The sequence below is a fragment of the Excalfactoria chinensis genome, chromosome 24 (genome assembly GCF_039878825.1).
Source record: "Excalfactoria chinensis isolate bCotChi1 chromosome 24, bCotChi1.hap2, whole genome shotgun sequence".
NCBI classification, from domain to species: domain Eukaryota; kingdom Metazoa; phylum Chordata; class Aves; order Galliformes; family Phasianidae; genus Excalfactoria; species Excalfactoria chinensis.
The window spans coordinates 3,744,075-3,758,687 of NC_092848.1; the positions used below are offsets into that span (position 1 = coordinate 3,744,075).

Consider the following 14,613-nt stretch of genomic DNA (forward strand, 5'->3'; position numbering starts at 1 on the left):
AAGGGGAAAGAAAACTGCTAGAAGGAGAACAAAAGGGATTGTACAAGAATCCATCCTTTTGGAGCTGCAAGGCAAACTACAAGCCAAACAGGGCGAAGAGCGCATAGATGGCTGTTTGAACACCTCATGTCTGTAAAGTGTTTGATAAAGAAAATCCCCAATTGGGAGTTTCTAAGAGAGAACACTGGATATGAAATCCTTTTTCTCCTGTAGATGCTACACAGGAATGACCTGGGGACACATCAAGACAGTGATAAGTGTCTCTTTCCATCCCCTTTTATCCTGTTTACAATACAGAGGCTTTCCTTGAACAAAACCCTATTTATTTTTTGCTCTCTGTGCTTCTGGCTGTTGTGTCTAAATGAGCCAATTTGCTGAAGGACTCTTCCTGGAAGGACCTGAAGTCTGATGAGAACAGAACAGACTTGCAGCATGTTTTGTGGTTGGTTCTTTTTTTTTCCCCTAGCAAAAATGAAGTTAATCAGAAAAGAGCAGAAATTAATTCCTGCTTTTCAACACTTGCCACTTCATCAAAACTCCTGTGATACACCTCAAAGTCTTGGCCAGGAGGGAAGTCCCAGCATCTATCTCCATCCAAGGCTTCTGTCTACTGAAAGTGTTTGAAAACAGGGCATAATGACTCCGATAAAAGAGAGCAAAAAAAACCAAAAAAACCCCAAAATTGATTGCATTTGTTCCTGCAGCAGCTCATGTTTTTATAGATGGTTTATTTTTAGACTGATTTGATTTCTGTGGCTTGAGATATTGTTTGGAACTCAGTGGGATGGCCTCCTGCCAGGCCAGAAATGGTCAAAGAAAGTTTCCTGCAGCACAGAGATACAAGAAGGGGGATACACAGGAACAAGATTTTTTCATTAGTTACAGATTGTGTTGTTATTTCACTCATTCATACCTGTATAATGCTCAGTAACTTGTCCTCATGTGATTAGATTGCATCCTTCAAGTGCACCCCTTAACTGTAAATGAGCAACAGCAGAATACACTTCACTTTGGAGAGCGTTCCTGTCTCAAAGTGTCATGTTTTGCCCAGAATCACAGGTGACATCCTTTAACTTCCCCCCTCTTAAAATCTTTCCTGGTTTCAACATTCGTCATCCTTCAGTACCCTGAATTTGTACTGTAAGGATAATTAAGCTTTGCATAAGTGGGGAAAAAGAAGAAGAAAAAAGGACAGAATAGAGCTGAGACTGCTGAAAACTGATTATGATCCCAGATTGAAAACTTGAATTTAACTGTATTAGAGCAATAGATTCCTACTGTTAATCTGCAAATTCCATTTTCCCAGCAGGATGATAAGGAACGCCACTGAAATTCTTATGTTTGTAACAGAATTCCTCTGAAGGTGGCTTTGGAGATTCATCAGCTCATCTGCTGTCGTGTCTTGGGCGCTTCCAAGGACGGAGACTCTGGGCAACAAGATCAAGGATCACAGCACCATAGAATGGTTCAGGTTGGAGGGGATCTCAGAGATCATTCCAGGGATGGGGCACCCACAGCTGCTGCGGGCAGCCTGTTCCAGCTTTAAAGTCATTCCCCATTCTGCTGTCATTATGTGCCTGCATAAAGACCTGCTCTCCTGTTTTTTAGCTCCCCTCAAGCACTGGTAGGCCGCACTGAAGCCTCCCCGGAGCCCTCTCGTCTCCAGGCTCGTTCAGATCAGTGGACGCGGTTGGGGATGGATCAGAGGTTGGCCCGGATGATCTCAGAGGTGGTTTCCAACCTTAACGATCTCGCAGCTCTTCCACTCTCACACCTGGGGCCGAAGACGCGCTCCACGCCATCAGCTGAGGGAAGCGCTCCCCCCGGCGGCAGCGCCGGGCTCTGGTGAGGCCTCGGCCGGCGGAAGCGGATGTTGTGTGAAGCGGAAGTGGAAGCGACGTGTCCGGCGGAAGGGAGCTGGCAGCGGCGGCGGGATGGAGGCGTTGTATCATCAGACTAACAAGTGTGTGTGGGGCCGGATCGGATCGAACCGGGCCGTGGGGAACGGCTGAGGCTGCCTCGAGCTGGTGGTGCTGGGGGGGCAGGGACTATGTGGGAAGGTTGTGGGTCCGGTCCGGCCGCAGCGCGGTTTGCATGAGGGATGTGGGGAGGGTTGCTCTGTCCGGGTTAAGGGAGCTGCCAGGCCGGAGCTGTGCAGGGACGAATGAGTTTTGTCGCTGAAAGAAGCAGATCCTGCCGCTCTGGGGTGGCCCAGTGTCTGTGCAAAGTCCCAACCTGCCTTTTACAACGTCAGTCCGACACCAGGAAACCTCAAAACCTTCAGGTTGTAGTGAAAGGGATTACAGGTGCTGGCCGAGGAAGCGGTTATATTGCACTAGATGTGCTTACATTGAATTTACACTCGTTGGCTGGAATTGTTGTGGTGAGGGCTTCTGTGCTGGCTAGCAGATGGCGTTTAAACTGTTGTAGAAAATGCGTGGTGGATGGCATGAAATGATTTTGTAGGTGTTGGTCTGGGATGAGGATTAAGCACAAGGAAGGACGAAAATGTGATGGTTGATGTGAAAGATGGCAAAGCTGTAAAGGGGAACAGCTGAGGGAGGCGGGTTGGTTCAGTTTGGAAAAGGGAAAAGGCTCAGAGGAGACCTCACATCTCTCTGTAAATGCTTGGAAGGAGGTTGTGGCAAGGTGGGGGTCTTCCTCTGCTTCCCTTCTCACTAGTGACAAGTGACAGGACGAGGGGAAGTGGCCTCAAGTTGTACCAGGGCAAGTTCAGGTTGGATATTAGGAAGAACTTATTTACAGAAAGGGTAGTTAGGTACTGGAATGGGATACACATGGTTAGGTACTGGAATAGGCTCCCCAGGGAGGTGGTTGAATCGCCATCCCTGGATGTGTTTTAAGAGCCATTTAGATGTGGTACTCAGGGATATGATTTAGCAGAGGTTTTTTTAGAGATGGGGTACTGGTTAGGCTGCGGTTGGACTTGATGATCTTCAAGGTCTTTTCCAACCTGGGTAATTCTATGATTCTATGATTCTATGATTCTATGATTCCAGGTGACATCGATCAGATGAGAGGGAATGGCCTCTCGAGTTGTGCCAGGGGAGGTTCAGGTTGGAAATTACTAGAAACTTATTGTCAGAAATAATGAGTGGTGATGCATTAGCACAGGCTGCCCAGAGAGGTGGAGGTGTCACCATCTATGGAGGTGTTCAAGCAAAGTGGAAAATGTACTTTGGGACAGAGTTCAGTGGACGCTATTGGTAATAAGTGGACTGTTAGATTAGATATCTTAGAGGCCTTTTCCAACCTTAATGGTTCTATATGAAAAAGCTCATGGGAAGCAGGTCAAAGAATACAGTTATCCAAAAGTGCCAGCCTGTTTTCATTAAGTAAAGATCTAGAGAGACCGTGCAAGGAAAGAGCTGGAAATCCTATTGATCTAGAAATGCATATCCATGTTGATAGGGGCAATAATCCTGCCTTGTTTCAGTCTCCATATTGTCCTCTGTAATTCATATATTCCAAGGGACAGTGGAAGTCATTCTTTATTCACTTACTATGTGCAATTTATGCTCTCATAATAATTATGAGGCCAGAGTGAAAACACTTTTTTGCATAAAAGCTGTTCTGTGCTTTCCTTAATCTATATAGTCCTTCTCTGATCCGTCACCAGTGCTGCTGTTTTCTTTAAGAAGGAAGTGACGCAGCCTGCATGCAAGATGGGTACTTGCAGTGCCCTAAAGATGGTGTATGTAGGTACATGCATAGACATACATACACTTCAGTGGTTTCCTCTGTACCAACTTTTCTACCAGTTAGACCTTCCTTCTGCTGTACTCGCTATTTGTGAGTTCCTCCTGTGAATCTGATCACTTTTCTTCTTGGTTGTATTGGGGTAGGTCATGGGGATCTTAATGACTTTCAGCATGCCAAGTGTGTGACATGAGCAAGAGTCTCATTTCAGGTTCTGAATAAAAAAAGGGAACTAGAATTGGATTAGTATTCTTGAAAGAAAAGAAGCCCTGAAACTTTTAGGTATGTGTTAAGTGAAAGCACAGCTGTCTTCAAACGGAAGGAATTTGTTGGGTTTTTATGTGGTTAGTGATGGATTGTCTGCAGCCATTAACATGTATCCAGTTCCTACTGTGTTCTCATAGTAATAAAATCTAAAGATTGAGATACTGAAAATTGATTTTATTTTATAGGTGTTATCTGACTTCTGTTTCTTTACTCTTTGTCTTCTCATAGACAAGTCCATGAAGTCCAGTCGTACATGGGGCGTCTGGAGACTTCAGACAAAGAGTCTGTACACTGTAAGTATTTAATAAGAGGAAAGAGTCCCACTCTGGTATTGATTTGATGTAATGTGCACTTTGAACATCATACGCTCTGATTAAATGTACAGTAATTATGGGAACTAATTTGGCATTTCTGTCACTCTGATCCACTGATGATGTGGAATGCATTAAAACTTTCACTGTGTGGCTCGATTAAGGTGCTGTTTTGTAGGAAAGGATGGAACATACAGAACAATAATTGTCTTCAAAATCCTTTGGTAGTTCTTGAATTGAGAAGTAGTGTCCACTGTAAATGCTTCTACAAGTGTCTTGATGTGGCAGTGCTGGGTATTTTGGACTAGCTAAAGCAATTATCTGTTCTTTCCTGTTTTGGGTTTTTTGTTTTGTTTTGTTTTTTTTCCTGTTAAGTTTAGCTGTGGTAAATGGTGGATTTGGACAATTTGGTTGAGCTGTGTTTCTATACTTGACTTTGTTCCTCTTTGATTGTGTGAGATCAGAATGCAAACAGAAGGGGTTTAACATCCAGTTTCCTTTCTGGTTCTGCTGATTGGAATATTTTGGACAGTCCAGAGATAATGTGGAGTAAGCAGCAGTTGACAAATAATGCTTTTCTCTATACCCTTTTAGTCTTAAACCAAAATAAGAATAAACAGTGTCTCTCAAGACTTAGCCTAAATGTAAACTAAGAACAAATGTTGTCTGTAGAATTTGAAAATCATGTATTCTGGGACTGACCATAGCATCCTGAGATTTGAATTGGCTGCACAGACAGGATGGTGCTTCAGTGTTCTTTAAAACTCACTGTGTGGATGTTCTCTGGAGGCCATGTACTTTCAGCCTCTCAGCTCTCCCTTATGCACAAGAATATCAGATGATTTGAGGTCTCCCCATCAGTCATGAAATGCTGAATTGTGACACACGGCACAAGCAGGTTTTGCTTTATAGGGGTGACAGTAACTGAAAGTCCATGAGTCTTCTTTTTCCCTAATTGTATGCCTTTCCCACCGCATAACAGCTCAGGTATTTGAGTTTGCATTTTGATCTCTCATCTCTCTACTATTTCTACACACAGATTATCAGAAGCAACTGTTATGTAATTCATGTTTTCCCAGCTGTAAGGGCTCCCCAGCCCCAATTTGGGCTTCCTTTTCAGAGCTGTTTGTCCAGTCTGCCAGTTGGTCTTTTTTCTTTCCACACTGTGTCAACTTCTCCTGCTATAGGAGTGGATATTGCAATTCTTTGTTAACAGTTTCCATAAGTTTACATTACCATTGTTTAGAAAATCATTTTGACTATTAGCTTTTGTGAGCAAAACCTGGTTAAAGAACAAGAAGGGACCACAGAGAGGAATGGAGTGAATTTTAAGTCCCAGTATATAGAGGTGATAGGGAAATATGATTACATATTACTGAATAGCAGGGGCTTTCCCTGTTCCCTTTGCAGAGGAGGGGTGGGAGGCAATAGCCTCAAACTAAAGAAGAGGCTTTTCATGATTTGTTGGGCTTTCAGTTGATTTTTTTTTTAATCTAGTAAAGATTTGCATCTTTTGGTTTGAATGCTCTTGAGCTTCAGTCTTCACTCTGATTGCAGTTCTTTAATTCAAATCAAAATGTGTTTTTACTTCTTTGCAGTAGTAGAAAATGAGATTCAGGCGAGAATTGACAAGGTATTCAGCGACTTGGAACGCTTGGAAATCCTGTCCAGCAAAGAACCTCCCAATAAACGACAGAATGCTAAACTGTAAGTTCACCTTTGCTACAATAATGGAGTAGTCTAATTATTCTCATCAAGTTTATTGAAGCCCTTCACTTTTTCATTTGAGTGAAACTTTTCTGCCTTGCAACTTAAATCTTTATGCTTAGCTGTAGCAGAGCTGAAGGGCAGAAGCGAAATCACTTTCTGCACGTAGCTGCAGTCTGGTGATGGAGCTAGACTCGTGGCTCTGTTCTGAGATGAGTTGAACATTACTCTTTGATTCTTAAAGGCATTTCTACTCTGCATAGCATTTGTGTTAATGGTACTTGTGGAGGTAAGGAGTAAAATTACTTCAGTTGGTGTTATTCTTCTGGACCCTTTTCCAAGATGTTGCTGACTAAAATGAGGTTTCTAAAATGAACGCTGGTTTGAGCGGGTGATTGGACCACAGGCAACTTTCCATTCAGAATTGTTCTGTTAACTTTTAGTCCCAAGATACCTTTGTAGATATTAGGAGTGGATTTCATGACACTTGAAAGCTAGATCTTTTATATGTGTGGGTCATAAAATAGAAGCTGATTAAATCTCTGTTAATTGAACAGTGTGTATGTGTGTGTGTGTATATATATATATGTACATGTATATCACTGAGAGACTCTCTGTAGGATAGGATGTATAGGATGGCTCAAGAATTCTGCTTCACTTTCTATCTGTAGCCTGCAGTTAAATAATTGCCTTTTCAGTAAAAAAAGAAATGAGGCACAGAAGATCTAAGTTTGGAAGAGAAGCCTAACATGAAATGTCCTTTATCTTTTAGATAAGCAGAATCCATCATTTTTAGTATTTGTTGCTGTTAATCTATAATGCTCTGTTGTTCATTAAAAAATGCAACGTAAGGTTGGTATTTTTATCCCTGGGAATGTCTTCTTCCTGTTGTTGATCTTGTCTAGCCGAGTTGACCAGCTGAAGTACGATGTTCAGCATCTGCAGACAGCTCTGAGGAACTTTCAGCATCGTCGTTACATCCGGGAGCAGCAAGAACGACAGCGAGAAGAGTTACTAGCTCGTACATTCACTACTAATGTAAATATTCTTTACTTTAGATCTCTCTGTTCTAGAGGCTATTATCTTTCAGAGAAGTTTCAGAGAAGAAGCTTGACTATTAGGTTACTGCTCTGTGGTGATGTAAATGGAATAAGGATAGAAAAGAATAATAATTCATGAAAAAGTATGAGTCTTTGATGAAGAGAGGTTGGTCTACTAAGAGGCAGTTGTGAAAGACTGCAGAAATCGCTGCTCCGATTTTATTGAGTGCAGCTTTACCTGATTTTACATATCAGTTTCAAAAGGTTGAATGAGGTAGGTACTAAAGTATACATTTTTCTTGGATTTGTGTCAAATATCCATCCCTGTGGTAAGAAAATGATTTATCTATGAGTTATTGGCCTATCTGTTTTGGTTAGACATTTATCCAGCTATTTATATATGTCAGCTGAGCGTAAAAACATCCTAAATGAGTCACTGTAAAATGTGTAATAGCTCTTGAAAGCTCGAATGGTGTTCTGAATGTTTTGCTCAATTCAAAGATATATGCGGGCTTTATCTTTAAAGCCTTCCCTTGAACAATTCTGGAGAAAAAACACTAACAGCAAATGAAAAATATGCTGCCATCTAGCGTCCTTATGGGCAGCAAACAGAAGGCCAGGCTGGATGGTGCTTTGAGCAACCTGATCCAATGGTACGTGTCCCAGGGACAGGGTGGTTGGAACGAGGCGATTACTAAGTGTCCTATTAACCCAAACCATCCCAGGATTCTGTGAGCAAAAATCTACCTAGAAAGTTTTCTTGCTCCCTTGTGCATGAAAGAAAATCAACTGCAAACTCCTTGTACAGGAAATGGAACTCTTCTGATTTGAAGTTTAATAAATATCTGAAGGAATAGCCATTCACATGCAAATCCAAGTGTTTCTGCTTTGCGGATTCCTGTGAGGCAACATTCTTTTTTAACCTTTGTGCCTTATTAACTTTTGATCAAAGAGTTGTGTATGGCATCTAGAGTCTTCTTCATCCAGTAATTTTAACCTTGCAGCTGGGAATAGCTTTGTCTTTTATCCTTCATTCTTTCAAACTGTATAAACAGAACACACACCTAAGCAGACATCCAACACTGGATTATGCCTGTCATTCCTGTATTAATGTTTTTTCCTACAATAATCACTGCAAGTTCAGTGCAGAATAAACTGGAAGGCGTTGGAAGACAAAAGCAATGACATCTTCTGATCTCTTGTGTAACTCAGATTATACAATTTTATTCCAGTTATTTCCATTTCAAGATTTGTAATTTCTACTTAGGCCAATGCATCTTCTCTGGATTTTTTTGTTTTTTAAATTATAGATAAGGCCTTAGTTGGTGAGTGAGTTAAACCTTCAGGGAAATAAGTTCATAACTGTTTGCGCTTAGTATCAGAAATGGCATCTTGTATATATGAGTTCATAGAACGTCATCTCCGAGACATTGTTTATAGGTCTTTTGTCATTAGAAATGTGCTGTCGTCTTTCAGAAATATTTCACTTGTAATGATCAAATGGCTCCTTTGTTTAATCCCTTCTGATAGCTTTTATGTTCTCTATTGTAATACCCTTTTTTTGTGTCATAAAGAGATTATGAACATTCTCCGTTTTTAATTTGTTCTTTAATCTTCTGAAATCTAATTTTAGTTGAATAGCTAATCAACATTGTCTTTTGACTTGATTCCTATAGGCTTCTCTAAACTACATTTTTTCACTCAAATACTAATACTGATTTAACGTCCCTATAAAAAAAAAAAACACACCTGTTTAAAACATAATCCCTCAAGTCCTGTCAAGAACCATTTGTTTCTGTTTGTTCTCTTTCTGGATCTATGAGTATAAGTAGGCAAGGTAACCAAGACCCTGCATTTCCCCTACAGGACTCTGACACCACCATACCGATCGACGAAACATTACAGTTTAATGAATCCCTGCGGAATGCCCATCGTGGCATGGATGATCTTATTGGCAGTGGGACCAACATTCTACAGGGGCTGAGGGACCAGAGAGTGACATTAAAGGTCGGGGCATCGTTTTTTACCAAAAAGACCCCACGTTTCTGCATTTGTGCTGATGTGGCTAAGTAAAAGAAATAAATCAGTTTGTTTCAGTGCATTGCTTCAAGCTAAGAACACTTTTGAAGACCTAAACTCCAATTTAGCTAAGCCCAAAATTTTAATATGTTTTCATTTTACTAGGAACATACTTAAAATCTGTTTCTATGACCTGGTAGAGTAGCAGTCATCACACAGTCAGTATATAGAGCACTGAATATTATGTTTTGTTCTGTTTGTTTGTTTAGTTAATTTTGGAATGGGAAGTAATGTTTAGATCCTAGATAGTTTATCTTTTGCTACAGATAAACATCACATAGAACAGCCATGATGCTCAGAGAAAGTATTTAAAATTACTAATGAAGATAGTAAGTCTAATGAACATCAACAATATGTCTTCCCCCAAATGCTGTTCAAGAAAGCTGTATTGCTTTGAGACTTCTAATAGCACTTCTCTTTTGAAGAATGGTGTTAAATTTTGTGTTAAGAGTTCACAAGTATAAAAGGAACTTTATGATAAGAAATGTGTGTTGAGGAGGAGAGAGCTGGATTTCTGAAAAGGGGAATTCCTGTTGCTGTTGTTTTCATCTTACGATGGTGGTAACAATTACTTCTGCTTTTTTGTTTTGTTTTGGGATTTATTTGCCAGGGGATTTAGGCATTTTTAATTGCTTACACAAATCCTTCCTTGTCATCAGACAAATAACACTGCATAACTCCGTGTATAGACTAAGGTTCCACTGGCTTTAAAGGCAGTCTTGCCAGATAAAAACAGGTACTGAACTGTAGATGCAGTTTGGGGCTTTCCTCTCCGAGATGAAGGATGGCTTTATGGTTAAGGTTGTTTACTGACATGTGGAATAGATATTTATTTTTATACAAAGTCAATTACTAGGAAAACTTGATGGTTTAGGTTAAGTATTCATTCAAGCGGTGTATTGTAGCTAAATCTACCATAGATTTAGATAGAGAGAGGGGTTCTATTACCATCTCACAAAGCAGAGGTGAAGGAAAAGGCAGAGAAGGATTGGTGCTAGGAGGGTTGTGAAGTCTCTCTTGGAAAAATTCAATTCCCCTTGTCTAACTTACCTAGAATGGTGCTCTTTACCTGCCTGTACCGTTGTGACTGCAGCCATGAGTTCTTTCCCTTCTTCCCAGACAGGATGATACTGAGCTGTGCCCAGAGTACATCTGTGGCCTGTGTTTTGTAGAGGTTTCTTTGGACAGTTTCCCTTAAATAAAGTAGCAGTATTAGTGCTGCACTGCATAGTGACTGTTGGAGTGTTTCCTATTGCTTCCAGTTGTGCAACTCTGTTACATGCTTAGCGCTGATCTGGTAACTCTTGGGATCCACAGCCATTCTTAATAATACCAACTGCTTCATCAGTGAAATGAAACTGAATATGGACCTGTCTGCAGCATATCTGCTAGCAGTCTTGTTCAGTGCTTTTCTCTGGAGGGATTTCTTGAAATTGCATTAGTTACACTTCTGTATACCTTTACATCGGACATCACCGCTGGCATTACATTACATTCTGGACCTCCTTTTGAACTTGTTGATAAACTGTACTTTAGCAGGAGGGGATTTCTTCAAGAAAGGTTGTCAAGAAGCTTCAAGCTTTTAGACTGTCTGAAAGTAGATCAGAAAAATGTCATATTGCTCCAGATGGAGTGATTTTCTCTGAGTTGCTTCTGTCTGGATGCACTACTTTATGTCTTTAACCTCTTTCCTGTTCTTATGTATGAATTAGTCATATCATTGCAAGGATCCCATGGCCATCCCTTACGCTGTTGACTTAGAGCAAGTTCCATTGTTTTCTGAGGGACAAGAATTAATTGCATACCATTTATGATAAAATACTTCATAAAATAAGGATTGTACCATTGAGGTAATTGTTTCTTTGTTTTTTTTTTTTTTATTCTTAGGGAACTCAAAAGAAGATCCTGGATGTTGCCAACACGTTGGGCTTATCCAATACAGTAATGCGGCTGATCGAGAAGCGAGCCTTTCAAGATAAATACTTCATGATTGGGGGAATGATTGTGACTTGTGTAGTTATGTTTCTCGTCGTGCAGTATCTGACATGAGTTACTGAACTATTGCCAGAGGATACCATCTTTTGGAGCAAGGTGGACTGCCCTCCAAAATGTACTTTCCTCTGAGTGCTACTTTGGATGAGCCCTTCCTGAGAACTTCAGAGTTTACAAATCACACTCAGACATGTCATGTGGAAAGCACATAGGGGATCAAATTTATCTGGGGACAGCATTGATCAGAATGACCCTATAAAAATATCTGTGGCCGATACCACTTTCACCTTATTGTCTGTTAAGTGTAAGAATCTGATTAAGTAGGAAGCAGAAGTGAAAATTTTGTTCAGATGTTTTTGCAAGGTAGGAATAGGTTTTTTTGTTTTGTTTTGTTAGACAGGGAGAAGTGGATGCAAAGGCAGAGCATGAGAGGACACAAGCCTTTCCTTTGCAAGCTACAATTCATCCTGGTGTGTTTTCTGTTTAAGGATTTCTCTCACTGAAAAGATTTTTGCATTACTTGTGGGTGCACTCCTGCAGTGTAAGAGTGCGGGAAGTGAAAGATTCCCATCTTTCAGGGGAAGGACTTGTAAGGAGAGGTTCTGACTCTAAAAGCATGGTAATGACTTCTGCTAATATTTTTTGTATACCCACACAGTTCTAACCAGTGCAAACCTTGGTTCAGGCTGAAATGAAGTATGTTTCAGTACCTTTGCTCTGCTGCTTCCTAGTCGAAGCTGAATGCTGTACACTTCCTGCTTCCTGACAGCTACAGATCACTGAGGGTCATCTCAGCATGCCCAGTACCAAATCCAGCCTCCAAAACTGTAACACTTGACATTTCTGGTGCTAATGCACATCCTGCTTTGAATTTGTTACCTGAGATGTTTGAGGTGGTGTGGTCTGTAGCCAGTATTTTTGGATTGGTGAAGCAGGTAAGTTTTTGCTGTGTTCAAATTGAGATCCGTCATTTTTGTGTTCATAGAGCCAGAATGGGCTCTGTGCTGTTTTTGTTTGTTTTTAATTCAGAGTAGCAGTGGGATCAGGGCAACAAACTTCTCACTTAAAACCAAATGTCATCAGAAGAGTTTCCTGAACCTGTGTGTCTTTGGATGGTGAACATTTCTGTTGTCTCCCAGGGAAGGGCGGTCTCTGCATTATTCTTTGTACCTGCAAATTTACTGTGAAGGATGTTTTTACAAAATATCATCTCACAGAGATGATAGCCAACTTAGAGTTTATATTCCTTGGCTGTGTAGATACTTATCCACATATAAAGGCTGACGGTTATGAAATGCCGCATAGTTTAATTATGCTACTTTGTTTCCCTGCAAACTTTGGAAACTGTTAGAACGATTATCCTGAGATCTCAAACAGCCTTCCATCTCAAACAGTCTTCAGACATGTTCATACTTCATGTACAAGTCAGCAAGTCAGGAGCATTTTCAGGTGTTAGACATAAGCACAAATGTTTCACGTTTGGATGATGTGGCATTCTGCTGGGAATTCCTCCATCTTTCTGTCTGGAAGGGATCTTTTAGTTAATAACACTTTACAAGTGTTGTATTTGTTCCAATAAGCTTTGCTTTCATAATTATGTAGCTTGTTGCAAACCTGATTTTAACAGTTATTAATACAGTTTCTTCAAATTCTGCTAGTAAGGCCAAGTGAAACAGGCTTCAGCAGTGCTTGTTTACTGTTGCTTAAGTATTGACTGGTCTGTGTGCTGTGACAGATCTTTTAAGTCCAGATGAGACCATCCAATTTGATCAGCCATCTCCAACCAATCAGCTTCATATTTGGACTCCAGGAAAAGCAACGTGCCAGTGCAGACCCAACAGTGGAGGAAGCCAAGATGCCATCAGTGCCTAGGCAATCTCATCAGATGGTTCAGCAGAGGAAAGCAGACAGGCTTGAATGCTTATTGAACATCCTTTGTGCTGCACACCTTCTGATGGCTGTTTTATGGATGGTTTTCAAGAGCTTCACGCTCTCTGTGTTCTCAGTTTGCTGCACCTCCTCAAGAAAACACGTTTGCAGACCATGTACAGAATCAGTTTATGTGTAAGCCATGATTAAGGAATTTAAAAGAGGAAGTCTGCAGTGAGAGATCATCTGTCTTAGTGTACTTTATAAATTACCTTAAGTTTATTTAAATCTGAAATTTGTTATAACACACTCATTAGATCATTTTCAATTACATCAGTTGGGCACCTTGTAAAGAGATCGCTCATGAATCTTTTGTTCCTGATTAACAGCTCCATTTCCACTTTTATTTTACAACTTTACGGTTCAGTGTTTGTACAGTTGTGCCTTGTTGCAGCAGGATTTGTCTCATACCCAGCTGGGGACTCCAAGTCAATTTGTTTTCAGGTGGAATGGGATTTTTATTTTCCTGTTTTGAGATTAGAACAATATTTTGATACTTTCCTCTTCATTTATTTTTCCCCGTCTAGAATCTCCTCATGTAGGCTGATTTCATTGCTGTTTGTAGCGTCTTTGCTATTCACTGTTGAGATGTGGAGCTTGAAGAAATCACATGAGTAAACTGATTTGATGATGTGTAACTTCAGGCAAATTTGTACCACGTGTTAAGTGCAAAATGACTTACAAGAGTATCTGCCATCTCGTACAATTAATGTAAACCTTTCAAAACTCCTGTCATTACAGTGTGCCACAGCAAAAACAAAGGTAGGATCAACATTTCTGCTGGTATGAAATGACAGAACTGAAACTCTGCTGGCTTTACCAGCGGTGCTGCAACAGGTGTTCTCCATGAAGTCTCCTTTCCTGCTAAAGACATTTCTTTTGCTTCTGAACTTCTGTGGAACAGAAGGTGCGTAGCAGTTGAATGGACTGCTCTCTGCTGAGAGGACATCGTGGGAACTAACTTGGATAAAATACTCCTTTTAATCAGTATTTTATACATAATGGGACAAGGGTGAGACATGATGTGATTCAAATTAAGGACGGTGCAGGAAGAGCTCGGAGGGCAAAATGTGTCTGTTGATATATGGTTGATATGGCTGTATTTATAACGGGAGATCAAACTGATAAAGGATTAAATTACTTCTTGCAATCGTGTGTTTTGTTTTGCAGTAATTGAAGTTCCCCATATCTAAGAAACACTCACTAAATCAGAAAAGATCCAGCAAGGAATGGAAAAAGTTAAAAATGTCTTCCAGCTATGTGGGCATAACCTAGATAAAGAGATCAGATAGCACTTCGGCAGTCGTTTGATGCTTTGGAAAAAGAATTAAAACTACACTTAATAATCAGCTTGTGAGAAAGGTTTTCATGTTTTTTCTTCCAGGGTGGTCCCCTAAAGGGCTCCAACGTGCTAAGAAGTTCAGGTCTAGAAATAGTATTTAAGATTCATCAGTACGCTTTAAGGTGGTAAGAAATCTAGGAAGATACAAAACAGGTGAAGGCTTTGAAACACAGTAAGTGCAGTCAGTATTGCAACAGTTAAACTGTGGATAAAATATATGCAGATT

At 40.5% G+C, this 14,613-nt stretch overlaps 1 protein-coding gene across 2 annotated transcripts; it reads left to right on the forward strand.

Moving 5' to 3' along the window:
• The first annotated feature begins 1,856 nt into the window (after positions 1–1,856).
• GOSR2 (golgi SNAP receptor complex member 2) lies at positions 1,857–14,193 on the forward strand. 2 transcript variants are annotated; one of them, XM_072356786.1, is made up of 6 exons: positions 1,857–1,963; positions 4,216–4,280; positions 5,897–6,005; positions 6,911–7,043; positions 8,912–9,052; positions 11,012–14,193. In XM_072356786.1, the coding sequence occupies exons 1-6, from the start codon at positions 1,935–1,937 to the stop codon at positions 11,171–11,173; spliced, it is 639 nt and encodes a 212-aa protein (XP_072212887.1). In that variant the 5' UTR covers positions 1,857–1,934; the 3' UTR covers positions 11,174–14,193. The 2 variants fall into 2 exon arrangements, with proteins under 2 accessions (XP_072212887.1, XP_072212888.1); XM_072356787.1 differs by lacking the exon at positions 8,912–9,052.
• The last annotated feature ends 420 nt before the right edge of the window (positions 14,194–14,613 follow it).